Consider the following 27,256-nt stretch of genomic DNA (forward strand, 5'->3'; position numbering starts at 1 on the left):
TAACTTGACCAACACTGTCCATAGCACAATTTTCTCACAGGCGTACATACAAATAAAAATGAAAGAAGGCAGGTTTGCCATTAGGTTTTCAGGCCAAGAAGTCTTTTATAAACAGTCTGTACAAAGAACATCAATGAATTGAGTCTATGGATCTGTGTAATCAGTGGCAGAAAGTCTCCACTGTCAGTGTGAGTGTCTGTACCTTTGTGGCAGAAGGCTCCAGTGTAGGCCGACTGTCCACAGTCGCAGGAGAAACTGTTGGCTTTTTCCTCACAGCGACCCTCGTTCTGGCACAGCGAGCCATAGCTGCTGCAGTGGCCTGGGCATCCAGGTAGGACTCCAGGCGTGATCTTAGCTCTCTTCTCCAGGTCCAGAGTGACGCCATTCAGCTGCAGAGAGCGGATACAGCCCAAAAAGCCTTTCTGTCTGGATGCAGTGCCTCCTGCCAGGAAAGAAATAACACTTGATACACCATTGCTCTTTTTCTGCCTACTCAGACTCAAACCTCTTAATGTAAGTTCTATGCAGTACAGACTAGTTCCTATAGACTGCAGATCTATAGTTTTTCATACTTCTCAGCAGTAAATTATGATTGACAGCCATAAGTTGCCACTGTGGCACAAGACCATGTCTGCACTGCAGGGCAGACACAGTCACACAGCCTAAAACTGGTCCTCGCTGTTGGACTAACTACTTGGCTGTTGAGCCATCTGGTGTGCGCGGACGAATCCCTGCTTCCTTTCATTTTCCTATTAACATTCGAATTAGAGCAGGGCGATATGGCCAAAAATATTTATCACGATATATATTTGAAAATTTGCGATAACGATATAACCGACGATATAATTGATGCGAGACAAAATACAACTCCACAACATTACTAGTGCAAAAAGACAACCTTCCATTTATTTTCACATAAACAAGAAGCTGGTTTTTATGTACATTAAAGCTTTATAAAAATTTAACAGTGCAAATGCAAATTCCTTGCTGAAAGTTTAACCAAAAGGCATTTCCAGTAGAAATGGGCTGACATATCCTGAGCATAACCATGTATAATATCCACTGAAGTTAAAAAGAGGTGCTTTGCAACATTAAACTGCAGTGTGCAGTATGCATTTTTCGGACCATAAGGTGCACGGGATTATAAGGCACATTAAGCGAAACAAGGCAGTCAGATAAATCAAACTTTATTAAACTCATTCTTCTTGCTTCCTCCACTTCTGTACCATTGATTCATTAATGTTGAATTCTCTGGCAGCTGCTCTATTCCCATGTTGTTGCAGTATATTAATGACTAACCTCGTATTGTGGATGGATTATCTCAGTTGTTCTCCTGACTGAAGTTTGGTCCGTTTACAGCATCCTGCCATGCGATTGCATTTGTCTCTAACCATGAAGAACCTTCACGTTAACTTTTATAAGTGGAAAAGTGTTAGTGTTCGTCCTCCAGCTTCACTGTTTATGTTATGCTAACATAGCTGTGTCGCTAGCGATCACGTAGCACATCATTATATACCAGCTAGCCCAACTTCAGTAACCCTACAAACATCACTGCTGTTTAGTTTCCTGTCTTCATTTATGTTGGAAGTGATAGCAGAGCTGTACGTTTGAATTTATTCAGAAATCTCTCAGTCAGAACATGCAATATCATGCTTAGGTAACTAGCGAAACTAGCGAGCTAACTTCCGCTAGCTTCCTGCTAACTTCTAACTCCGTTAAATGTAATAACTTTTGTTTTCATGGATGCCTGGAAGTTAAACTTTATAGTTACACCTGGTAAAGCAGCAATGCTGATCGTTTTATTAAAGATGAAAGAATTTAGACAGTTTTTAACTCTAAGTGATGCTGCAGTGTTGTTTGACCTGAATTATACGGAGTTTAGGACCCAGATTACTCCCAGATTTAAGAGCATCTTAGTCCGACAAATATGACAATAACAACGGCCGCTTGCATGTTCTGCAAAAAAATGTGCTTTGTTGTGTATCTGATGGACAAACACCAAACCAGTTCCACATCACGGAAGTTGCACCATTTTTACAAACCAATTCTGGATCATCTGTTTCACTCAACAATCGGCCATGTGCGTATGAAAACAAAGGCACCGCGCATGCGCGTTTTACTCCCATTCTATCGCGATATTTCATTTTCCTATCGTTGCCTAACATTATACCGGTATTACCGTGAACGGTATAATATGTCCCAGCCCTAATTCGAATATAGGCAGTTCACACAGGGTCTGGGCAAAATTACAGTTCCAAGCTGGCTGCATCCATTCCTGACAGTTATTATTGTTTTCATAGACGGTTATTGGCAGGGTATTATTGTCACAGTCAATGTTCAGCCAAAGCGGCTTGTCATTCCACAAAATCGATAACCTCTGTGTGGCTCTGACTTCCTTCTGCAACAAAAGTTATAAAACGCCTACACATTATGAGCACACATGGCAGGAAAATTAATTAACGTCTTTTAACATGTTCTGTGAAGATAAGCTTGACTACAAAGAATGAAATACAGAGAAAGGAAAGCTCCTGCTCAATGATGATTTAAAAAGCCAAATCTACACCATGATTCTATAAAGTACTGGTTGTGACTGTTAAGAAAGGAAGAGATCACAGTGCACAAAAAGAACAAGGACGGGGTCCTGAGGGGTGCCACCTCTGACCAAGGGAAGAAACAAAGGACACACGCTGCCAGAGGAAGAAGTCCTGTAGGAGTGAAAGGAAAAGCCTTGCATGACAATATGAATTTCAGCCATTTAAGCAGTTTTACTTTCCCACTTTATGGTGAATAATCCAGATCCCTGTTTTAACTCCAGTGCAACAACAAGCTCAGAGTGGTCTTTTTAGGTCATTCGTACATGCTTGTAAGTGCAAAGGGGCTGACTGACGTGAATTATAAATCAGATGAAATGACGTGACTAATAATTTCACTCTCATCCAATCACCGGTCTCCTCACTGTACAGCTGAGACAATCACAGGTTTCAACAGCTCAACAACTGAGAGGTTGCTTCTGGAGAAATTATACAATGCTTAACAAATGTATTAGACTATCTGTGAAGAACAAGGAAACACAAATAATTGAGAAATCTGTCAAAAGAAAACTTGTTTAAAACTAAAAATTTATTTATTTTTTTAATTGAAAAATTGAATTGCAGGTTCCAATCTGAGCCTGGAAGTCGAAAATTAATCAAGGACTAAAACTAATTGTTCTGTTTATTAATGCAAGTTAATAACTGCAATTTGGCAACTTTATCAGAAGATAATAACATATTTCCTCTGTCTCTTTTCTTTCACGAATGACAACAATGGTTATATTGTAGCATTAAAAAGAATAATTTTGATTAAAGAGCTTGCACACAGTACTGCTGTTAAAAGAATAGTAAGAACAGTGAACTACAATGCTTAGTATTCAATGCTGCAATGCTTAATGCTTTGGAACGGCACTGCTAAAATCAGAGGCTGAGTATTTTTCCACCTTTGTGTCCTACTGCCTTTGAATGGCTGCAGACATTTAATAAATGGAGGGGAAAGTTTTTAATGTAGCACAAAACGCATTGCAGGCTGATTTTTACCAAGTGTGCTTCCTGATCGAAGCAGCCTATGATGGTTTGCCTAGTCCTGCAAATTTTCACTCTTGGGGGAAAGAGCAACACGCCTTGGGTACAATGTTTGGGTGGAGGATTCAAACCCATCTTCAGCAGCTGCCCAAAGAAAGGATGCTCCCGGTGGTAGCACATTCAGGTGCACAAAGCAGATGCTGAGATAACAACCTCAGCAGTCAGTTACAGCAACAAACATAATCCTAAGAAGACCAACTCTTTGATCAAGGCTGAAGAGAAGCGCCTCGCAGCTAAAAGCACAGACAGACTTTCCCATCTTGGAAGAAGATTGGCAGATGGAGCGAAAGACCCTGGGGCATACTGCCATATCAACACTCCGCTAGAATACTGGCTGTGAGCTGACTGAAGTGAGCTGCTGAGGCTTTGTAAGATGGTCATTTTGCAGAGTTTTGACCTAATTCAGCATAGCTGGGCATGTGAAAAAAACAGCCTGATAATATATATACTGTAGCTTCGGAAAAGAAAAAAATCTACTGATTTCCTGAAGTTTCTGCTTTACACAATAAATGCATATCCATTTTCTGGTGCTTATCCTTGTCATGTTTGAGGGGGGGCTGAAGTCTATCCCAGCTACCATAGGGCGAGAGGCAGGATACACGCTGGACAGGTCGCCAGTCTGTCGCAGGGCTAATGCAAAGAGACAGACAACCATCACATCTTTGGGAAATGTAGATTCACGTCTTTGGACTGTGGTAGGAAGCGGGAGCACCCAGACACAGGGAGAGCATGCAAACTTCACACAGAAAGGCCTCAGCCAGGTGGTGGAATCACAATCAGGGCCTTCTTAAGGTCCTGAGCATTAAGAGGATTTATCTACTTCATCCAGTTGTCCACCTGCACTTGGTGCCAAACTCTGCACATTTCATGTTGTCTGGTTGCTGCACACGTTGGTTTTACTATATGTGGAAATATTATTATATGGAACACAAAAAAAAGTGTGCACAGTGTAACCACAGTGAATTTTAAATGGAATGGCAGGAAGTAAGGGGGACTGATCATTTTTACCCTGGTGATTTTTTAGGCATCCATCTATAAGGGACTGTGTCATGCCAGAGTACCCACACAGACACGGGGAGAACATATAAACTCCACGCAGAAAGGCCCATGCCAGATGGTGGATTTGAAGTTTCCTCTGCTTGGTTTAACAGCATTTGGGAATTATTTTTTAAAAAAGACATGGGGGGCTCATAATTATGTTCTCATCTGTATAATTCAGACACAGAAATATTTCGAGCTTTAAGTCCTGTGAATTTACTGATTATCTGCCATATAAATACAAAGCTGCCTTCCTCTGTAAAGCCTTAAAAGAATCAACCAGAAAACAAAAAAACTATTACACAACCATGACCAACAGGGTTATGAACACTTCATTATCAAGCTACAGAGATTTAATAGCCCCATACTCCTTCACCGAAGCAGTATGCACCATTAAAGTCAGATGTGCTGTGTACCAGTACGCTCACCTATGATTTATTAAAGCATTGATTAATGTAGCTACATCCTAGGCCAAGTAACAATAATGCAAAACATAACCCATAGTGACATCCTGCTTAATTTTGCTGAATTATATTGTTCATAAACTGCAAGCGTAAAAACAAGGAAATATTAAGGTTTATTTATTTAAACCAGCAAACATAATTTCTTATTAAGTTACACAATTTTATATATTACAAATGAGATCCATTATTCATAGTAATACAGATGTCTTTGCAGTACTGTGAATTATGATTCCACAGAGGGCGTGTTGTGAACACTGGATTAACAATAAAGCTGCAGAAAGAGCGCAAAGGCACCCAAACACTGACGTTTTACTGAAAACAGAGTCAAGACAGACAAAAACACCTTCTTAAAAAGTATTGTCCTTCAAAATCCTTTTAATCACATTTCTGTTCAAACAAATGAGTCCCCGTGTGTTGCCGGTGAATCCCGCCCAAGTAAAGAAAACGACTGATGTTCGTTTCTTTTTTAGCTGTTCAGAGCGGATTATCAGCTTAACACTACCAGCAACTCAATTCCCACTTCGATCTCTCTGCAGCCTCTCAGTCTCATCACACTTTGTTCAATGGTTTTGTTTCTCTTCAAAAAATGTAATACCTACAAAAATAAATGAACCAATGTTATTTGAACAAAGCCAAAGCCTTACAGTACAAGACTGATTTTCAAGCACAGTTCAGATAGATTAATGTGTAGGCATCTGGATGTGTTTGGAACAGAAGTGGTGAATTTAAGAGGAAAATGGTGGAAAAATGTATGCAACATCTCCTAAAAATGACCAAAAGCTATTGATTTAATAAAAGAAAGCTCAGTCAGTTTAAACTGTAATGTTAAAGAGGCAATATTACATTTTTTAAAAGAGTAAGTGTCGCTCATACAGTTAGGTTTATCTCCTCTAAAGGATAAAGCTGCTTCTTACAAATCTCATGAAAAGAAAAAACGGTAATAAGTATACGCATGTAGCCAAAGTCTGACATCGCTCGTTCCCCTGTGCTGCTGAGCTCTGCTAATGCCTCAAAATACACAGAGCTGCATTGTCACACCAGGCGACATGCTCCTTCATTGAACACAAGTGATTTATTTTGATTCAGTCCCACAAACACTCCCCTGGTAGTATAAACACTCACTAGAAGACCAAATGACAGCGTCAATGTTTCCTGTTGTTTTGGTAATGTTCGTTAAAAACAACATCACATAGCTTCATTTGCCATTTGAATTTACATGTAACTTTAAAAGTGTGACCCATTTTCATTTGTGTTTCAGTGGAAACTAACCGACGTTTGGTTACACGGCCACAGAGTGGGTAATGATGAAAGTCAGACAATACATCTGTTTGGTTTTGGTTTCTTCTCAGGATTTATTCGGATTTAACATTTAGGTCCCATGGGTCACCTACCAGTTGCCTCTGGCTGTCCCAAGAGCGAGGCTGAAGAACAGGGAAGGTATTTTCAATGAAAGCCCCCAAACTTTGCGTCTGTATATGAGGTACAGAACAGCAGTCTGCGATAACTGACTATGAGTCTTTCACTTCCCTGTGGAGGAATTTTGGCTCACTCTTCTTTGCAGAATTGTTTTTAATTCAGCCTCATTGGAGTGTTTTCCAGCATCAGCGGCCTGTTTAAAGTCTGTTTAAAGTGTTTAAATTCATGCCAAAGCATCTTAATTGGATTTTAGTCCAAACTTTGACTAGGGTTTCAAAACCTTCATTCTTATTAGCCATTCAGAGGTGGACTTGCTGTTATATTTCAGATCATAACAGCACATAACCTGAGTGTGCTTAAGCGTCAGGGGATGAACTGATAGTCAAACATTTTCCATCAGGATTCATAATTTAATCAATTAGGACAAGTTGTCCAGGCCCTGAAGAAGCAAAGCAGCCCTAGACACTGGGCTAGTGTCTAGAGCTAGCTTGTTAGTGGGCTAGTGTCTAGAGCTAGCTTGTTAGTGGGCTAGTGTCTAGGGCTAGCTTAGTGTATACTAGGCAGAGTAATTGTATACTTTGTTATACAATGTTTGATTGTTGCTATGATGTTCTTTTTATCAAACGCTGTACTAGTTTTACGGCAGATGTAACAAGACACAAATCTTTTCTGTTGTCAGTCCACAGAGTATTTTCCCCAAAGTCTTGGAGATCAAGATGTTTTTTGAATTTTTGGATTCTTTTTGGTCAGCAGATGTTTTTGCCTCGGAACTCTCCCATGGATGCCATTTTTGTTCATTCTGTTTCTTACTGTTTCTTTAGATTGCAGCACAGTGTGTTGCTTTCTGAGATCTTCAGTTTGTCGGACAGCTTTCAGCAGGTCTGGCAGTAATCAGGCATGGGTGGAGATAGTGAAGTTGAACTCACAACCCTGTATCCCCATACCATGGCTTTTAACTCACTAGGGCTATGGCAGTTGCTTTATTCCTTTAAACTTAACTAGTCAGTATTACTGCACAGGTTTCCATTTTGGCTCTTTGTTTGCATTTACTTTCCATGTAACACTGCTTTTGTCAGTGATGTCTAAAACATCTTCAGCTGTCTAACAGATGTGGTGAACTTAAACTCTGGGAATAATAATGATATATCTCAATTATTGGAGCCACAGCTCAGAAAAAATATAAGAGAAAAAGTGAAAAAGTGAAAACAGGAAATGATTGAAATTTCAGAGACTTCACACTCTTTTGCAGAAGGCTGTATCTTTTAGGTATTTCACCAGTCTCTTTTGGTATCCAATTTCCTGCACTGATGCATCATAGAGGTGTCTGTAGAAGCCAACCTCCTCACAGACTTCTATCTCCAGGTTACAAAAATGTCATTTCTTTTGTGCTTGTAAAACTCTTACACCTAGTATTATTGATCTTCTACAGTATTATAGATAAATTGTTTCAAATAAGCCAGGCTCATGGAATTTTTGTAAGTGGTCTTGATCAATAGAATAGACTATCTGAAGGGTTCCAAAGTTTTTCTTTGTATATTGGTTGCTTTTTCACACATTCTCAGTCCAGTCCTCGCTTATGACCATTTTCACATCAATATTCTTTCAGTTTGTCTTTTGTTTAGCCACTTACCACTGAGTCATGACTTAATCAACCATAAAAAATGCAACTAACAGAAAGAATGAGTAAGTGTCGTCTCTACATATAACAGGCAACTTAGCAAAGAACCAATTTTAAATTAAATTAAATTAGAGACTTTGTTACTTTATTTACTACATTTCAGCCAGTGGTGTTTGAGATTTTGTCAAAATTGATAAAAGCAGTGTGGGACCTCATGACAATGAACAGAAGAAAAAGCAGCCAACATCTAAAGACAAGCTTTGAAGACAATTACAAGAAAGTTTGTCTAGGGTAGTTCAGACTATGCTGATGAATAAAAGTGGTCGTACCAAATACTGAGTTTCAAGCTCATTAGAAATGTAGTAATTTTGGTGTATTTACTATATTTCTAGGTATTTTTTGCAAATTTTAATAACTGGCTGCACTTACTTCCCATTTTCCTAGCAGAATGCACAGTTGGTTTGTGATGGTTATAATCACACACACACCAAATATTACACTTTTTTATCACACACAAATGGACATTACTTATCCAGAGTAATTACTGTTTAGAAAAACTGAATTCAGCACGTCCTGCATACAGTATAGCAGAATTCTTTCTTGGTAAAGTCAAAATCATCAGCTCTTCTAATCACTCCTCACCACTTTCCAAATACCTAAACACCAACTGGATTGGACTCTAACAGTAAGGTTTGCTCTTATTTTACATACACTATGCAGATAATCAGTCGACCACCTCCAACAGGTGTCCATGTGGGACTTGTGTGGTTGGGTAGAAACTGCAAGAATTAAATTCTGTTTTTATCAGGTTGTCTTTGCATGTGGGCACATTTGCATGCGTGTTTGTACATATCCAATTCTGTGTAACACTGTGTAAAATATAAATAAAAAAACAGAATGATGGTTTGCAAATGGTTTGCAAATCTCATTAACCCATATTTTATTCAAAACATAACACAGAAAACATTTTAAACAAATGTTTAAAGTGAAAAACATAATTTTAAGAAAAATCCCATTTGAGGTCATTTTGAATTTGATGGCAGCATCCTCTTTTAAATTCAGCCTGAGGAGACCAGCTCCTGGAATTGTGGGAAAGGAACAGTGTCATCCCATATGGAAAAGATATATATAAATCTTATAAAGTTTGTATCTGTCTTGTGTGAAACTTGTATGAAAAGCATATAAGAGTGAAAACAGATATAAGATCCCTTGAAAGATTATATAATGAAACTTGTATGTTTTGGATACTTACTAAAACAATATATGAAAGTAATGAGAAAGTGGCCACTTTCATGAGTAATCACATATAAGTTTTTACTATTTCTTTTCCATATGGGATGTTTTTGTCTGATATTGTATTCTAGCAGCTAACAGTTGTGACTACTTCTCAACAACATCTGTAGTACAACTTTACAGCGTGAGCCATTATTCTGAAGTTGTTCCATCTGCCCACCTTTGCTGCTGAGAAATTCTGCCTCTCTAAGTTGCTTTTCTTAAATCTCCACTCCTGTTGCTGAGCTATTGTCAGCTGTTTCTTTTTAGTTTAACTTGCCCTTCTGGCCTTTTGAGACTTTTGAGATGCGTTGTTGCCATCAAATTAAAATCGAGACAATATTTTTTCTTAACAAAGTGGCTAATCTTGATAACCTTAAATTAACCCTGACTTATTTTAATCTAAAAATCCCATGTTCTCACTTTAAATGTTCCTCAGGTTTCTTAAACTTTTTGAAAAAAAAGTCAACTTTTGCTCCTCACCTATAAATAACTGGCTGTTTAGCTGAAGATGCATGAGTCCATCAGTGGGAGCTTCGTGGGTGGCGGCGGGGAAATTATCGACACGCAGCGATGCTTCCTTCACATTTCGCTCAGCTTGCACTCTGTGCCATCGGCTGTCATTCAACGGGAGGCTTGTCTTCACTCGTACATCCAGTGGCCCATTCCCCACATCGAAGGAGAAGACAACCTCCGTAGAAGCTGAAGAGGATTATTCACAGATAAAAAGATCATATAAAAGCCTTAAAAACAAACATTAGGTGAAGAAGCCTTCACATCAGCAGACCACATCTGATTCATGGAAATCTTGATTGAAAATGATCAAAGGGGTGCTTATTTTCACTGCAAACCACGATACTCCAAAGAATCAGTCCATAATCACACTGTGTCCAAAGCTGATGACACTCTTGAAGTTAAGGCTTAAGAAGTTAAGAGGTTTATCATTGATCATTTATTTATGGATGACAAAAACTGCACAAAATGTAGAGCCAGTGTATGATAAGTGCCAGTGCCAGACCATGCTTCATTTCCGGTCTGATACGCCCTTACTGTCATCTTCTCATTGTTGGCTGTCCAGTAGAGGCAAAGCTGGTAGTAGTTGGAGCGGGAGGATGAAGCTCTGGCTTAAATCAGTATAAAGCACATGATAGTGTACGTATATTCAAATCTAAAGCTAATGTAGATCAGATGGTGCCAAAGTCGTCTGATATTGCTGTAGCTGGAAAAATGAACTGAAGAGCACATGTATGCTATGTTTTTTTTTTAATTAAATTATAGCCAAATCAAATAATTACACTAATTTCAAACTGTATTAGTTAAGCATGTGGGCAGAGTAGAATGACTGCAAGGAGTCAGATTCTTGCTTTGTATTCAAAAAGAGGAAAGAAAGAAAAATCCAAACACAGTTGAGAAAACAAGCTTTGACTTGCAAGAAAGCTCTTTTTTCACTCATGTTTTTCTATTAGCAGCTAAAGTGTATCAGACTCTTTTGTGGCTTTTTTCAGTGATATTTTTAATAGACTTCTTTCTCCCTGCAGTCTGGCTGCAGAATGCGCCGTCTTTCAGCAAACCCATTAGTCAGTCATGTTCGTCCATCATCATATGTTGGCAGAAGTGTGAAGTGACTTCCTCCCACCGGCCCATCTGTTGGCAGCATGGACAGACAGCTGGACGCAGATCTGAGATGATTTAGAGACCAGCCGAGGGCAGGAAAAAAAGACTCACATCTGTTTGTTCCTGTGTGTGTCTGTGTGTGGGAAATTGCATGTGTGCTGAGACTGTTACAACCAAGCCTAATTTGAAATCAAAAGTAATGATAATTCTAATGTTCAGTAATACATTTCTAGGCTCACTGGGAATCACTCTGTAATCTAATTTTAATTTTCAGATTTTTTTTATTCAGTTGGGTGGAAAAATATTGCAATTACAGGCCAATTAGTTGGAACTTCCTGATATATACGAACAGATATTTTTTTAGCCAGCTCTTGTACTGTAATAGGCTTTTGAGGAACTGCTGCTGTGATTTTTGTTATTTGCCTTGACTGGACTGTCAACTGCAAGAAGATCAACAAAAACATGGGACAATGTAATCATCATAATTGGCAGCCTGTAGTTTGCATGCGGCTACTGACTTCTATGCACATGTTTGCTCTATAAAGAGCTGAGCAGTAGTACGACCTGAAAACCTTTGACACAAACTGGAAAATACAGGAGACTGTCGCAATCTTCTTGCAACCAATTTAAGGAGGATTCAAGTCGACTTATTTTCCCTAGCGAGTTGCAGTTGCCAGGGAGTCACTCAGCAGTCTGTAGGCATCTGTGGCTAGAGGCTGAAGTTAGCAGTGTCTGAACAAATAAAAACATTCGTAAACACTGAGAAACTCTTCCCCTCTGCCAAGTTAACGTGAAACAAACTGCACAGTTAATCTCAAAATAGAAGCAGAAATGCAATAATCCCTCTTATAAACTGTCATTATCAGTTATTTAGAATAAATCAAGAAAGCATTGAGCATTCGATAACAATTATCCAGGACATTAAGTTCTCACTTACAGCTGAGTTCTATCCTGATAAAGTCCTTGATGCCCAAATTCTCCAGGAAAACCCCAGAGGACGATGTCGTTTTAAACAGGAAAGAGATGTCTGCATTCAACTCTCCCTGAAAGGTTGGGAAGTGAAGGTAGGATGTTTCCTTATCAAAAAATGCAGCATTCCAGAAGTTCTCTGCAAAGAAAAAGAAAATCACTTCTTAAATGTGTCATACCATATCTTTATGTTTGCTCATAAAAAAGGGATGTAAAACTTTCTTATAAAAACTTGATATATTACTTTGGAACAAAGCTTATTAAAAGAAAACTCATTATGATGGCTATATAATGAAAATCGCATGGTAAACAAATGAACCAACTGTTCAGCTAATTAACTAAGAATAAAGGCATAACTCCAGCTATGCTATCTCATTTAGGCTGATTTATCAGTAAGCCATTTATTTATGTAGTCATTAAACTAAGTGGTAAAATTAGAAGCAATTAACACAAGGTAAAATCTATCACTTACATTAGTTTGTTATATATCTTTGTGTTAGTTGTTATTAAAGAGTAAAAATATTTTAGCTACTAATTAGCTTGTGCAGACTCTTTTCCCATTAACAAGTTAAATGGTGGGTGATTGGATACACTAATTACTTGAATTCTCTTCACTCTGTGGTTGAATAAAACCTACTTCTTGAGTACTCCATCAAAACATCATCAATATGTATGATATTCACATGGAGAGAACTGAGGTCTCAATATTTAACATCATCCCCCATTGTGCTAAACCATAACCAATTTAAATGGATTTACTGTCTCCATGACAACGTAGCGGTCCGACCCTATAGGCAGCCTCTGACCCAGGCCGATGGATGTCTCCCAGCACCAGAGACCTTACTGGGAGGGTCTCCTTATGGGTAAGCAGGCCTGAGTCCTCAGTCCTGAGGTACAAGAGGGGACAGAGGAGGAGGGTTGCATAAAAGGCAAAGAAATGCAAGAAAGAATAGGAAGAGAGTGTGGAAGGTGAGAAAGCATTGGTATTAGAAAGCTGAATAATCATGCATGCAAAGCAAAGGTAAAACTTGTCACCATTAAAACTCAAACAAAACTGTGTCTGAAAAAATAGGACAGGCCGTATTTAGATTAGTAACTCCTCATTTCTCGACTGCGCTTGTCTGCTCTCAGAGGCTCACTGGTGAATGTTGAGAAAAGCTGACACAACATGTCTGAAACAATGTCTTGTGAAAACCGTCTCTGAACGAACGCAGGTCGAGTGATTAATCTGTAAATTCACCACACGAGCTCGGCTCTGTGGCGCTTCAAATTCCAGCAGTCTGCTTTGTTGCTGTGAAATGTAGTCAAAAAATAAATCTGGGACTTTAGGCAGCATCCAGCGCCCGTGTATCTGATGGGATATTGATGGCAGGAGAAGAGTCTATAAAAATAGAGTTCCCCAGTACAGATTTAGGCTAAGAGATAATAGAATGAAGGACCTTTGGCTATGCAGGCACCAACAGGATTGGTTACAACAGGGGTGTCAAACTCAAATACACAGTGGGCCAAAATTCAAAACTGGAACAAAGTCGCGGGCTGACGTTAATATTTATTGAAATATATTTATTCCTCCAGATTTAAGAATGAATCTTTTCTTATGGACTAAAACACATTTTGCTGAAAAACTGAATATGGAACAAGCAAAGCTTAATACTAAACAATATATATATTAGCTGTATAATACCAGTAGGCCAGCTCTAATAGTAATTTGGTATGGCTTCGCGGGCCAAATTTGGCCCACGGGCCAGAGTTTGACACCTATGGGTTACAACATGGGTCTAACTGCAGAACTGGTCACAGGATTGGAGAAGGTGACCTAAATACAGAATTGCTTACAGGATGGATAAAAGGATTTGAATAAAAAAGGAGTGGATAACAAAAAGGAATAGACATTTAAATATCTTGGGATTTGTTGTTTTATGGCTCTTTGCTGTTCAGTGTGGCAGGATGTCATGGGAAGCAACCAAATCAGTTTGTAAAAGAATCTCAGAGACATGCATGTGTTTTTAAAATGGAGTGACACACTCTGCCCGCTTTCCATGATATGGTAACAAAAGCTATTTTCTTTTACAACACAAAGAATCAAAAACCCAGATTTAAATAGAACTTACAGCCTGGAGTGATACCATAATAGTTCACATTTGCAGTTCCAAAGTACAGTACCATTGGTCGTAGTCGGCATCACAGTTGCAGTCGTGACTTGGATCCAGACAGCTGTCCTGCAGACTGCAACCACACTGCTGGGTACCGGTCAGGGCTCCACCCCAAGATGTTTGGCTCTGACCTGGTCCGGCGCCTCCCACCCACCAGCTGAAAGGAGCACCCTCTTGAGCACACACACACACACACACATAGATAAAGACGTGATTAATCATTAATTTATTTTTCACTACAGGGAAGAGTTAGACTGCAAATGCAATCAATTTTTCAGTCATTTTGAAATGGTATGAAGACGGTGATTCCTATAAAGATAATGATAGCGTGGAAGGGAAACATCCCCAGTAGAGAATTTATCATTCATCTGTTTTCATTTGTTTATTTTTTATCATTTCATTTTTATCTTTGGCACAGTGATTAGCACTCAGTCAGTGGTGATTCTACTGGTGATTCTAAATTGGCCATAGGTGTGAATGTGTCCAGGGTGTACCACGCCTCTCGCCCTATGTTAGAAGAGAATCGATGGATGGATAGATGGATAGTTAAATCTTTATTATAAAATCAAACAAATCCACTTAACTTGTGTTGCAAAATCAGTAACAAATGTGCAGCAGTATTGTAATATGATTTCTAATTTCTTACTAAATTAAATACATCAGCAGTTCACACCACCTCCCTTCTTCTGAATATCTTATGTTAAAAAGTTGATAAATTTAACACATAATAACTAACAACTATTTCTCCAGATGTTACCAAGTGTGTTGGAGAGGCGGGACTTCCTGCAGTGATAGGACAGTTCCTGCTCGCAGTGCTCTGATTGGCTGATGACAGCCACTAATTGCTCCTCTTCAGAGGAATAGTCAAAGTAGGCAAAATGTTGATTTCGCTCAGCGGAGGACTGAACTCTGGTCAGCTCTGTGTTATTGTGCTGAATCACCATCCACGTCTTATCCTCTGGTGGAGAGACAGGCAGGGTGGAAAGACCAAGAGAAGGTGTGAACATAGTTACGCTGGCAGCCAAACAATCTTTCAAACTAAAGAAAAAAACAAAAACAATGCACATTTTCTTTAAAAGGAAACAGAATACGTTTGTGTACCATACCTGTCATGTTACAATAAATCAGCTGGGGTTTGATTGGTCCGCTGCCATCCACGTCTATATAGTAATGCCCTGACATGTTGCCTTTGTGTTTGTATGCCTCACATGACTGTTCATATATTGCTGAGGAAAAGAACACAATAAAAAACGTAAACTTTAATAAACTGGATCAACACTTATTGATTTCTTAGCTATGCTTGGGACCATTAAACCGTAACATGCATCCTAATAAATGGCAGGCAGACGTGGGCGATACAGTCAAACTGAATTCACATGATGTAACCTTTTTATTATTTCTAATATTGGCAATTGAATGATACAAATTTCAAACAACAAATACATTCTTGTTTATTTGTTGTATCTACATAAAGAGCCAACACTACCAGTTAATACATTATGTGTCACATCACATATAAATAACTCACTTGCTTTATGGCTCAGTCACACTAGAGTAAAAATAAGACTTCAGCTTATGAAAAACATTTTATTGTGGGGGATTGCTTTCACTTTTTTGCATACAACAGCCATTTTCAAAATGTTCTGTTAAAAACATTCTACTGCAAGGCGATTGCACAGATTTGCAACAGACATTAAATTCATAAATCCATATTGATTGCCAAAATGTTGCAATTAATCTGAGTCACTCTGATATCCACTGATATCTTTGCAATAGAACTTAAATCAACTGGTTACCAATTCAATGCATTCTGGTTATGTTCCTATAAGAAAGCAAGGTTGTCAAACTCCTATGCCAGTACTTTTCTGTGCAGGAAGTAGTTCACTATTTGTGGGGACTTTTTAAATTTAAATTTCTGTTCCAGACCTGTGAGGTTCTGGCAGGATTCTAAATATGGAGACAGTAAAATAGTTGTATTTCTTTTTAATTGAATTTCTGTGTATGTAGATGGCAACGGATTTGCGGCTTTCGGATTTATCACAAATAGGTTGGATGTAATTGTCAAATTGACCCCATGTAATTGCATATTGATAGCAACATCTCAGCATCTAAAGTTGCTTTAAAGACAGTGATTGACTGTAAATGGCTGCATATCTGACTTTGAAAGAAAGATTTCAAAGGCAATGAAATTAAATGTTCATCAAACACAGTCCCAATAATTTTCCCTAGTGTGACTGTAGTTACATAGACACCAGTTACATGGGCAAGTCATCTATGCAATTGTTTGCTGAAGATTTCCAGCAGTTGCAAGATAAAAGTGGTCATAACTTCCCTGTGGTTTCGTTGCTAGCAGTAGTTTGCAAGAAAGATGCTCATTTGTCTGCAAACACTCAGCAACTACTTGCTGACTAGTAGTGAAACTGTGAAAGGTGCACCGCAACCTGGAACTAGAAAGTGTTCGCCTTCAAATGATATATGACAAGTTTTTAAAATTCAGTAGTGAGGCAGAGCTTTTACTTTCAAGGCTAATGTTCTCCATTTCCAGTTTTTCAAGTCTCATTACTGTTCTACTTATCACTGCTACACATTTCTTGCTCTCAACCGGTCATCACCAAGGAGTCACTGACTGTTTTCAGTATAAAAGTCAAGCAGACTACATGCCCACCAGTACATATGTACATGTATACCCAGAGTATGTGCATAAAAAATTCATGGAAACATGAGAAGATTAGTGATTTTAAAATAATTAAAAACATCTATCAATTAAAATTTGTGTCCATCAATTAAAATTGTAACAATAAAACTGGTAATTGTGCGGAAAAAAAATTAGATGAAAGCAAATTATATAAAGCCCTACGATTACATAATGCTTGTTGCGGAGAATACACACACACACACATCCACAAGGGAATATGTCTGAGTCCATCTATGAGCAGCAACAGCCACGTCAATGCTTGTTTAACTTTCCCCAAGACACTGCCCTGATACAGTTCAAGAAAGGTTTTGACCCAAATTCAACTACCATAGCTGCATGCGTGCGTGTGTGTGTGTGTGTGTGTGTGTGTGTGTGTGTGTGTGTGTGTGCGAGAGAGAGAGAGACCTGGCCCTAATCCAGCTCAGAGCTGTTCACACCACCAGCGTGTAGAAGGATTCAATTAATGCTCAGCGGTACAAGCAAAGCAAAAAATCAGTTTAATTTCTAATCTGACTCACCTAAAATACTGTAGGCACTCTCTCAGTTGAAATCCATTTATGTGGAAAGAACAGTTTGCCTTGAGACTTACTCTCCTTTTTTTGACATGCTTGCTATGTGCCTCCCATTTACTCCTATTCTAACCCCCTCTTTATATTTCTTTTTCCAATCATCGTCGTATCTTTCTTGATTTCTCCCTTAGTTTTTTTCTAACGCATTTAAGGCCGACAATTAAATTAAGTGATTTATTCTGAATGTTTGATTGCAGTTCATATGTGGGGACCCATATCCCATATAACAATTTTAAAAACTTTTTGAGGAGAAAACATTTTCATACATAAGAGTGTACATTATTTTTAATATCTGGAAAACTCATACATTTAAAAATCAAACTATTAAGGAAGCAGGAAGAAGTCACAGTCGGATATTGACGCTGCGCTTGATGCGTGCTCTTTGAAGTGAGAAGTGGGAGAAAACTGTGGCTTTCATCTGCAGCAGGATGCCATCCCTTTGTTCTTTGTTCAGCTTTTCCTCGGTGGATAAAATGACACTTTATTTCTGCATTATGTATTACCAACCGGGCTATTTCTGTTAAGAAGCAGCATATCAAATTTGGGGCAAAGTTATTCACAAGTCTCCACAGGCCTGCAGGTAAAGTGTAACTTTCAATGAAAACCAACCACAGCTTTTTAGGCTTTTTTTTTTTTTTTTTTTACTAAAAGCATGTTTAACTTAATTCTAAAGTACCTAATGCAATCGGGAGAAGCTATTTAGAGCACCTTTCATCCCTCTCTGCACTGGATATGGTTTAGGTATAAACTGATATCACATATAAAAAATTTACCAGTTCAGGCACGTTTTTTAATCCGATAACTTCTCTGCAAGAGAACATTATTCATTATGAAATGTACATATTATGTATTTTTTATGCTGGATGGGTGTTTGATTTCAGCGTGAACCTCTGGCTGATTGTGTCCACTGGGAGTGAAATCCAGTCTGTCAAACTTCAAACACACACCTTCACGTGACATTAATACATACATATATTCAAACTGAACAAATACACCAAGCGAAGATGAGAGATAGTGGGATATCTGCAGGTGTCAAAAAACAAAAAATACGACCTTTTAAGACTTTTGAATAGAAGTCCAATTTACTCAGCATAATGAAGTACCACCAATCCCACTGATCTATTTCCATTTGAACATGGCTAATTAAAGTTCTGAAACAATGGCCTGAGAAGAAAAAGAGGGAAGTGAAATATCTATTGGAGGGCATGTGGCCTCTATTTTATTAAGTAAATAGTACAAAGTCCTAAATATTAACCTTTTCTTGTAGGAAATAACTAAACACGCATGTATGAGCAGCCTTCTACTGTTTTCGCTGTAAAAGTTATTAACAAAAAACAGACAAAAAGACATCGTCTGCACTCCAAAGCCATGCTGAGAGAGCTGGTGGCTAGTTGATGACTATAGAGAAGCAACACAAGAGAGCAAGGGTTGGACTTACATTTACTTATATTTCTGCTCAATGTGTAAATACACAAATCTGTGTCACGTAATAATAAATGAAAAGTTAAAGGGAAAAAAATGTCACTACTTTTTCCTAGATAAATTTTAGGCTTCAGGCATTTTAAAGAGCTTCAGATGAAACTGGTTGCTTACAGCTGTGGCAGGTGGCTCCCCTGTAGCCACTGTTGGAGCAGTTACAGTGAAAGGTGCTCCACGATTGAGTACATATTCCTCCATGTTCGCAGTGACTGGGGGAACACCTTGAAGAATGAAAGAGACAGACAGAGAGAGAGAGATGTTTAGTGTTTTTTCTAAAGTTATCTGAAAAAGTTTATGCACGGAACAACAGACCTTCAGCATGCCTGACGGTTTTGATGAGGTGTGTAGGAGAGACGGGGAATATACAAAGTCTTTCAAAAAAAACCTTTCAGTCTTAAAAAAACATTTCAGTGTCAATGAGAGCACAGGTGTGTGTTCTCAGATGTAGGTGGCTTGAAACCTTCCTTTGTTGTGTTAGTATTGTTAACTACCATTGTAGGATCCACAGACAAAACTCTTGAACTCCCACCAAACCTGCCACTCAAAAAAAAGAAAAAAAGACACAATTTATTGTTTGCGTTTCTATTTTTTTTTTAGAGAGAAGAAACACTTTTGTCCCACACATGGAGCAGCATTTTTCTCTTGTCAGTCTGCTGTGGTGCTCCATAGCTGCTCCTCTTTTGCACCCCTTTATACAAACACCTTCTGGTTATTGTCTCTCACAGACTAAATATATAGCCTATAAATACACAATAATGATTTTCCATGAATTCTTTGTCTTTTCGTCTGTTGGCTTAGGCAACCAATCCGCCATGGCTACATTATTTATCAAACTCATACCTCTCTTTTTTTAAATTAATTCTCCCACAACACAGCATACAGCCACAACAGCAAAGCTTTCCATTCTGTGCAGCCTGTGCTCTGTATAATGTTTCTCACAGGATCACAATGCATGTGTCCTGCTCCTAATAGAGGTGAGATGAGCAACTTCCTCCTGTGAGCCTAAAACATTAAGAGAGCTGCAAAACAGTAATTTTGTGTATATTTAGCTGGGACCCAGTGCAATTACATAAACTGTATTTATAAGCACTTATAAGCTAATTTGCATGTGCACTCCACAGGCATGGCACAACACACAAGGACACTGCAGTAATGGGCCTTAGCTTTCTTTTGCAATCTGTGAAATCGTACATTAATGCAAAATTTGCATTCCCATCTGGAAAATGACAATCATTAACTTTCTTAAGGCTTGACTACTCCAACACCTCCCTGTCTACATTAAAAAAGTCACACTCTAGAAGTGCTGCTTTTTATTGTTTTTTACCAAATGACATCACACTGTCAGAATTCCTTCCACTGGCTCTGAGGACATTTTAAGATCTGTTTTAAATATATGAAGTAAGATATATGGAATTATTTAGCAAACAACAAATTGATGAATAACTCTAAGTATGTCTTATATTTTAGAGTTGCACAAAGTAGCCAGCCTTTGCTTTGTTGACAGTGCTGCAAACCCTTGGCCTTCTCTCAATGAGCTTCATTCTGTAGTCACCTGAAATGGTTTTCACTTCACAGGTGGGCCTTGTCAGGGTTAATTTGTGGAATTTCTTACCTTCTTAATGGGGTTGGGGATCATCAGTTGTGTTGTGCAGAAGACGTGTTTGTACGCAGCTGACAGCCCTATTTGACAATTGTTAGAATTCATAATATGGCAATAACCAATCAGCTCAGTAAAGAGAAATGACAGTGCATCATTACTTTAAGAACTGAAGGTCAGTCAGTCTGGAAAACCGCTAAAACTCTGAATGTGTCTTCAAGTCCATCAAGCACTACGTCGAAACTGGCTCACACGAGGACCGCCCTGGGAAGATTCACCAGTGCTTCTGAGGATAAATTCACCCGAGTCACCAGCTTCACAAATCGCAAGTTAACAGGACCTCAGATTAGAGCCTAGATAAAAGCCACACAGAGTACCAGTAGCAGAGGAGACTGAGTGAATCAGCCCTTTAGGCCAAATAGCTGCTAAGAAATCACTACTAAGGAAAAGCAACACGCAGAAGAGAGATTTGTTAGGGCCAAGAAAGCCAAGGACTAGACATTAGACCAGTAGAAATCTGTGTTTTGGTCTGATAAGTCCAAATCTGAGATCTTTGGTGACGACTGTCACGTCTTTATGCGTCTTTATGCAGAAAAGGTGAACAGATGGTCTCTACATGCATGATTCCCACCGTGAAGCATGGAGGAGGTGGTGTGATGGTGTGGGGGTGCTTTGCTTTGTTGGGGATTTATTCAAAATTGAAGGCACAATGAACCATCATGGCTACCACAGCATCCTGCAGCGACATGCCATCCCATCCAGTTTGTGTTTAAGTTGGACCATCATTTATTTTTCAACAGGACAATGGAGTAATGGGTAATGGAAAGTAATGGAGTGCTGCGCCAGATGACCTGGCCTCCACAGTCACCTGACCTAAACCCAATGACATGGCCTGTTTTCTAGATGGTACCATGGTGGATCAAGATCTGATGTTATTTTACTACATTAATAGTTCCAACATTGTTTCACCATTGGCTGAAATGTAGCCCCAAACCATGACAGAGCAATAGAATTAACAGAATGACCATCTCTCAGATCTTAAGGACAAGACTTTCAGAAACTGTTCGTCTGCTGTAGATGCTTTTTTAGATCTGCCACATCTTCTATCATCAACTTACCAGTTTCCTCAACTTTTTTTAAGGATATGCTGCATAAAATGCCAACATATGCTAAGTTCTTTGGGAAACACGTGCAAAAATACTATTTCATATCTGTCAACCACTTTTTGTAGATTCTACTACAAAAGTTATCTGTTTTTATTACAGGTTGCTAGTGACAAAGTGCCTAAAGGTACAATTTCAAATTGGTTCTTTGCTGATGTGTGGACACAACTCTGGTTCATCCCTTGAGTTAGGTGCCTTTTTTTCATGCTTGAATGACTCATAGGCCAGTGTTAAGAGGTTTAGCAAACAAAAGACATTTCTCTGAAAATGGTCCGGTCTGGAAAATGGGCTGAAGATAGGTGAAAAAGCAGTCAATATTTAACAAAAGACCTTGAAAGAACTTTTTTTCCCATAAAAAGCTGGTTTCCAGTTATTTCTAACTCATCACACCAAGCAGGCGAAAAATAGCACAATACACTCCATCTCCACAACGCTTACCCATGAATACACTATTTAACAAGTCAACTTGGGGTCCTTGGAGGTTCACACAGAAAGCAGGAGTCTAATGTGGAAAGTCTGTGAAGTAAAAGTGTGCTCAAGTGTCCATGGTACTGCATGGTGGACTTTAGTTTTTTCTTTCTTTCATTGCCCAGAGTGTGCTTCTCATCTACCACACAATAGCAGAGACTTTTCTACACTGTGGAATTTCAGCATGTTTTGGCAGCCTGTCAGTGAAGTAAAAGGCTGCCTCACACAAAGGCCATGGAGAGCATGGGAGTCAAACAACAACCAAACTCCTCACTGCATAAGAGGAAAACAGCATCAGGAAAGAGGAAAAACACACCCTTCACCTCCTTTCAGTGCAGCCATTTAAAATACAGACACTGCTGCATCCATCACTCCATTACTGCTGTTAAACACCCGGGCAGCAATAATGGATTATTTATTGATTTTTGGAATACTGTGTTACTTTGTATGTAGTTATTAATGAGATGAATGATGTGTACCAATGTTACAGTTGTCAGTAGCAAACAACATCAACTTTGTACATACAAAAGAAATTACATTTGGTACAGTAAAACCTAATCTCTTGACTCTTATAAAGACTTTCTTTTTAACTATGAAATGATGACTAGGAACTGTGTTACATTTGTTGAATCTTGTGTGTGAAAAGGAGCTCTACAACAGCATTTAACCCCTAAATCAGTTTTAATCAGCTGTCAACACACACAAGCACGTGTCTGTATACTTGTAAGAACCCTCACTGACATAATACTAGACTTGAACCCCTAACACTACTTGCCAAATGTCCTGATGGTAACCCCACATTTCAAAAATGTCTTGTTCTACTCGAAAGTTCCTGGGTACTATAATGTAAAAATCTTCCTCAGCCGTGCAACGCATCCGAAAAGATCAAAGAAAAAGAGTGAGGATGGGGCGGGATGGGATGGTGGGAGAGAAAATCAGAGAAGGTGGGAAGGACACAATGAAACTAACGAGTGGGACGGATGAGAAAACAGAGAAAAACAGGGACTGGATATCAACAACACCTGGAAAACAAACAAGGGGGAATAAAGAGGTAAAGCAAACTTGGTGAAGAACTGATTTCTAACTGTTTAAATGATAAACAACAGATTTGGTGACTGCAGACTGTTATGAGGGAAACATGTCTCCAATCTCCAATGAGTTCTTTTCCCCAACTTGATTGACTTGATGAGATCCTTTTACCATAATTTTTGGATGGACTTTCATGGCCCTTCCATACAAATCAAATCAACAGTATAACTTTATCTTCATTAAGTTGAGCAAACCAAACTTTTCTTGGCAAGAACTGCTTACATTCACAGAGAGTAACACTTTCCAGAAACATTAGAGTTTTCTGCCAACTGTCTCAACATTCAGGGAGTTGTTTGCAGCCTCAGACAGGAACACAGACAACGAGACTTCAGATTGGGGCGAATGGTGAGATGCCCTATAGCATTTTATCACCAAACCCAGTGAAAATTTACAAACAAGTCTCCAGGGGGCTCCTAGCTTGACGATTTGCAATGAAACTTGGTCACGTACGGCACGAACCACAGTCCACATCACAGGAGTCCTGGATTAACTCAGTCAAGACTTTGTAGCTTATCTGAAACGTTATAGTATGGAATGACAGTGTGCTGTAACACAGCTTGGATCACAAGACTCGCATCCAATCTCCCTGGTTTCCATTACTGCCTCTGGCTAAAGCAACACGGCACAGAAACTTCCCTGATCTGAAAATTATTACTGGACAGCCCGACTAGGATGTCCAACAAAGACTTCAAATAGCTGTAGCGTGATGTATTGCATGAGCAAGAGAAGGGAAAGGTATGTATTTTCACTCTTTTTGCCTGCTCTGCACTTGCTCCTAGATATGCTTTCACATCACACACACGGTGACTTTGCATAGCAAATTCGATGTTTGTGAGTCCCTGCTCATGCTGACAAACTGGTGTGTTTGTCAGACAGACAGACACAGAGACAGTCAGACACAACAAGAAGAAGAGTGGACCTCTTAGTGACCTGTGTTTCTTTTTATTTGAAAATGTGTGTGTGCTTTGACATGGTGTATTATTGAGTTGTCAGCTACCTGGCAGAAGCAAAGAGGTCAGAATTACTGCCTTCTGACAGCTTCATCTATTTGGCTTCAAAACACGCACTCACACACACACTTGCTGTGGACAGAGGTCGAGGTGGTGGTGGTAAGCTCAGGAGCTTTATAGCCTTGGAAAGCATCTGCATCCTAAAGTTGTCAGTATGCTTCAATCAAAGTGTTTGTTTGAAACTGCCTCCTCCCACGCTTTTGCTGTGGAAAATTTTAGGGCTGCAACAACTTTTGCAATTTTCCAAAGGCTGACAATCGAACAAACAGCACTTTCCTTCGCTTTTTTTCTTTCATTCTTTACAAAGGTGAGGAGTAACCTACAAGCTAGACGAAGCTTGAGCTGCACTGCATCATGCACATGTTACAGTCCTCACTCTATCAAATTTGGTCTTTTTGAGATGCAAAATTTTCCACCTCTCCCTCCAACATGCCAGTACCTCTTGGTGCTGCTGGATCACTACCTGCTGTTTCCACTCCTCCACTACCCCTACAATCCACATATAGAAGAGTTGAGATGCTGAGAGAAAATGATGCGTACGTGGACCCAGATCATTAAGCGGCCAGCAGGGGAGTGGGGAGGAGGGACAATTGTGTTCAGGCATGGTGCAAGGCAACCATGCTCAGTCTGAGTACACACAAAATCCACTGCCAATTCCTTATTGTATAGTGTTGCTTTTTTCTTACTTTCAAAGTCTGTTTTCTCCAAGGAAACATGGTAAGAACTTAAATGCATTCTTTTTTTTTAAATCTGATAATCGCCTACACAAGGTGCCCTGTTATTATTTGCCTTTCAGTGCCAACTAATTCCCTAATTGCACAGCAAACAAGGCTTTAGGCTCTCCTAAAGGGTTGTTAAGCAGCAAAGGAAAAGAGCTCTGCATAAGTGGCTAGTGGTTCTCCCATTTCAGTTTCACATGCTAACTATGTGTTAGTGGTTGTGCTAGTGGATATTTGCCGCTGTGCATTTGCTGCAAACACATGAAAGGGACGAGTCTATTCTTTAAAAATACACTGTCATGTTATGTTTCTAAAGGATTATCTGTAGTATGAAACTGCTGCACACTCACTGGCTAACGACTTGCCAATCACAAATTTCACAATCAGACCTCTGACATCTTGTAAACATCTCAAGGAGCTTCAGAAACCAATGGGTAATTTCATGGTAGCCAAGTCCATCATCATTATAGTGTCCACGGATATATACAGTGGGTGGAGAACACTGAAATTCAGAAAATTACTGTCCACGTTCATGGTACATCTCTAATTATTACCCAGTACTTAGTTATAATCAGTGTAGGAACTAGCGCGTTATTAATTAACGCATTACAGTAACTACGTTATTATTGTGGTAACGAGCACGGTAACTAGTTATTATGCCAAAATCAGGAACACGTTAATCGTTACTGGGTTTTAGATAGGGTCGTTATTCATTATTTCATGTGTTGCGTTCGACTTACCTCGGAAATCGGGACACGGACCTGGGAATAATGTTACACTTGAGTAAACGGCTTTCTGGTTAGCCTCGTCAGAGAAGTTGGGATTCCAATATGGCAATGCCCTCGAAAACGGTTGTTTTGCTAGCCCTCTACAAAAAACAAATTACTACTAAACACATATGCAGCCATAGCTGGACTCAGTGAGCCAATGGAGATTTTTCATTTTTTCTTTTCTTTTTTTTTTCCATAACGGTATAAACAATGAAAGGTGGTGGATTGACCAGATGCTGGCAGATGTGTAAAAATAACTCAATTGTTTGGCGGTGGGTGGCTATCACGGAGCTTCCACAGATTCAGTAACATTAGCAAGCGGTGGAGGCCAGCAGGTGGATGAGGGAAAGGTGAGGTAGGAGGAGAAGCGACGCGAGGCGGCCGCCGGTCCAAGTGTAAGGTGAACTTCAGGTAAGAAGTTATGACCTGCAGTCTATGTGGGTCAGATATAAACCAAGTTTAGGTGCAGTTTATTTTCATTGTGCTAACATTTTACAGTCAGTTATAATAACTCATACTGCATACAAGCTAGCATGACGGAGTTTATATACTGCTAGGGGGGGGGTGCTATGATGTTACTGATAGTGAACTTTATTTTATCCATAAGGTTAGTTATTAGAGTTGCCAACCGTCCCCTAAAAAATGTATTCAGAGAAAATATTACGCGTTTACAGTTTGTCCCATACTTTGGCTACAATGAAAAAAAAAATACACAAAGCTGGATTTATTCTGTCTTTACGCTACACAGCTGCCTCTTCTTCTCTCATTCTCTCCCCCTCCCTCTTCTGTTGCTTCTTCAATCATGAAACTGATCAATGATCAGCTGACCGGCTTTTCTGTCGCAAGTCCCGTCTCTCTTGTTTGTTTATCGCCCACTTTGCGCCAACAGCAGCACCTTTGAGCTTGATTTATTTAATATTACTTTCTAGTATCAGCTGATGTTTGCTGAAGCCACAGGTGTAAAAGCTGCTGGTCATATTATCAATTTGGATATGTGATGAGAGGGAAACATGAAGATGAAACCAGGAGATGTCCTTACTGAATCATTAGAGCTGAACAGGTGATGGAGAAACAGGTTCACCTTTTACGTGACATGAAGGAGTTGAAGGGAAGTTATGGTAAATGGACTGATTCTTATATAGCACTTTTCTGCTCTTCTGGAGTACTCAAAGCGCTCTATACAACACGCCACATTCACCCAGCCACACCCATTCTGACAAGCACTACCTCTATATTGTGCACTATACTATATACTCACACACATTTATACTCCGATGGATGCATCGGAGAGCAACTTGGGGTTAGTATCTTGCCCAAGGATACTTGGCATGCAGACTGGAGGAGCCTGGGATCGAACCTCCAACCTTCCTGCTCTACCTCCTGAGCTACAGCCACCCTGAACTGTTTCTGAGAGACAAATAATACCAGGATCCTTTTTTAGACTGACAGCTGGTAACTGTACAGAGTCTAGCAAAGTTTTGCCAGGGGGGCAGGTAGGGCATTAACAGGGAAAAGGGAAAAGGGGGGCACAAAGAA

General features: G+C 39.3%; 1 protein-coding gene across 1 annotated transcript in view; it reads right to left on the minus strand.

The window, feature by feature from the left end:
- Nucleotides 1–27,256, minus strand: part of LOC308400130 (contactin-associated protein-like 4) — a gene marked incomplete at its 5' end in the record, with an annotated part of 110,366 nt that overhangs the window by 17,360 nt on the left and 65,750 nt on the right. Inside the window, 8 exons of the mRNA XM_080887629.1 lie at nucleotides 203–442; nucleotides 9,909–10,127; nucleotides 11,977–12,147; nucleotides 12,768–12,895; nucleotides 14,172–14,334; nucleotides 14,919–15,119; nucleotides 15,268–15,387; nucleotides 19,019–19,125. Of these exons, the coding sequence (XP_080743755.1) occupies nucleotides 203–442; nucleotides 9,909–10,127; nucleotides 11,977–12,147; nucleotides 12,768–12,895; nucleotides 14,172–14,334; nucleotides 14,919–15,119; nucleotides 15,268–15,387; nucleotides 19,019–19,125 (1,349 nt within the window). The remainder of the gene's footprint in view (nucleotides 1–202; nucleotides 443–9,908; nucleotides 10,128–11,976; nucleotides 12,148–12,767; nucleotides 12,896–14,171; nucleotides 14,335–14,918; nucleotides 15,120–15,267; nucleotides 15,388–19,018; nucleotides 19,126–27,256) is intronic.

Source organism: Rhamphochromis sp. 'chilingali' (assembly GCF_963969265.1).
Source record: "Rhamphochromis sp. 'chilingali' genome assembly, chromosome: 7".
Taxonomy (NCBI): Eukaryota; Metazoa; Chordata; class Actinopteri; order Cichliformes; family Cichlidae; genus Rhamphochromis; species Rhamphochromis sp. 'chilingali'.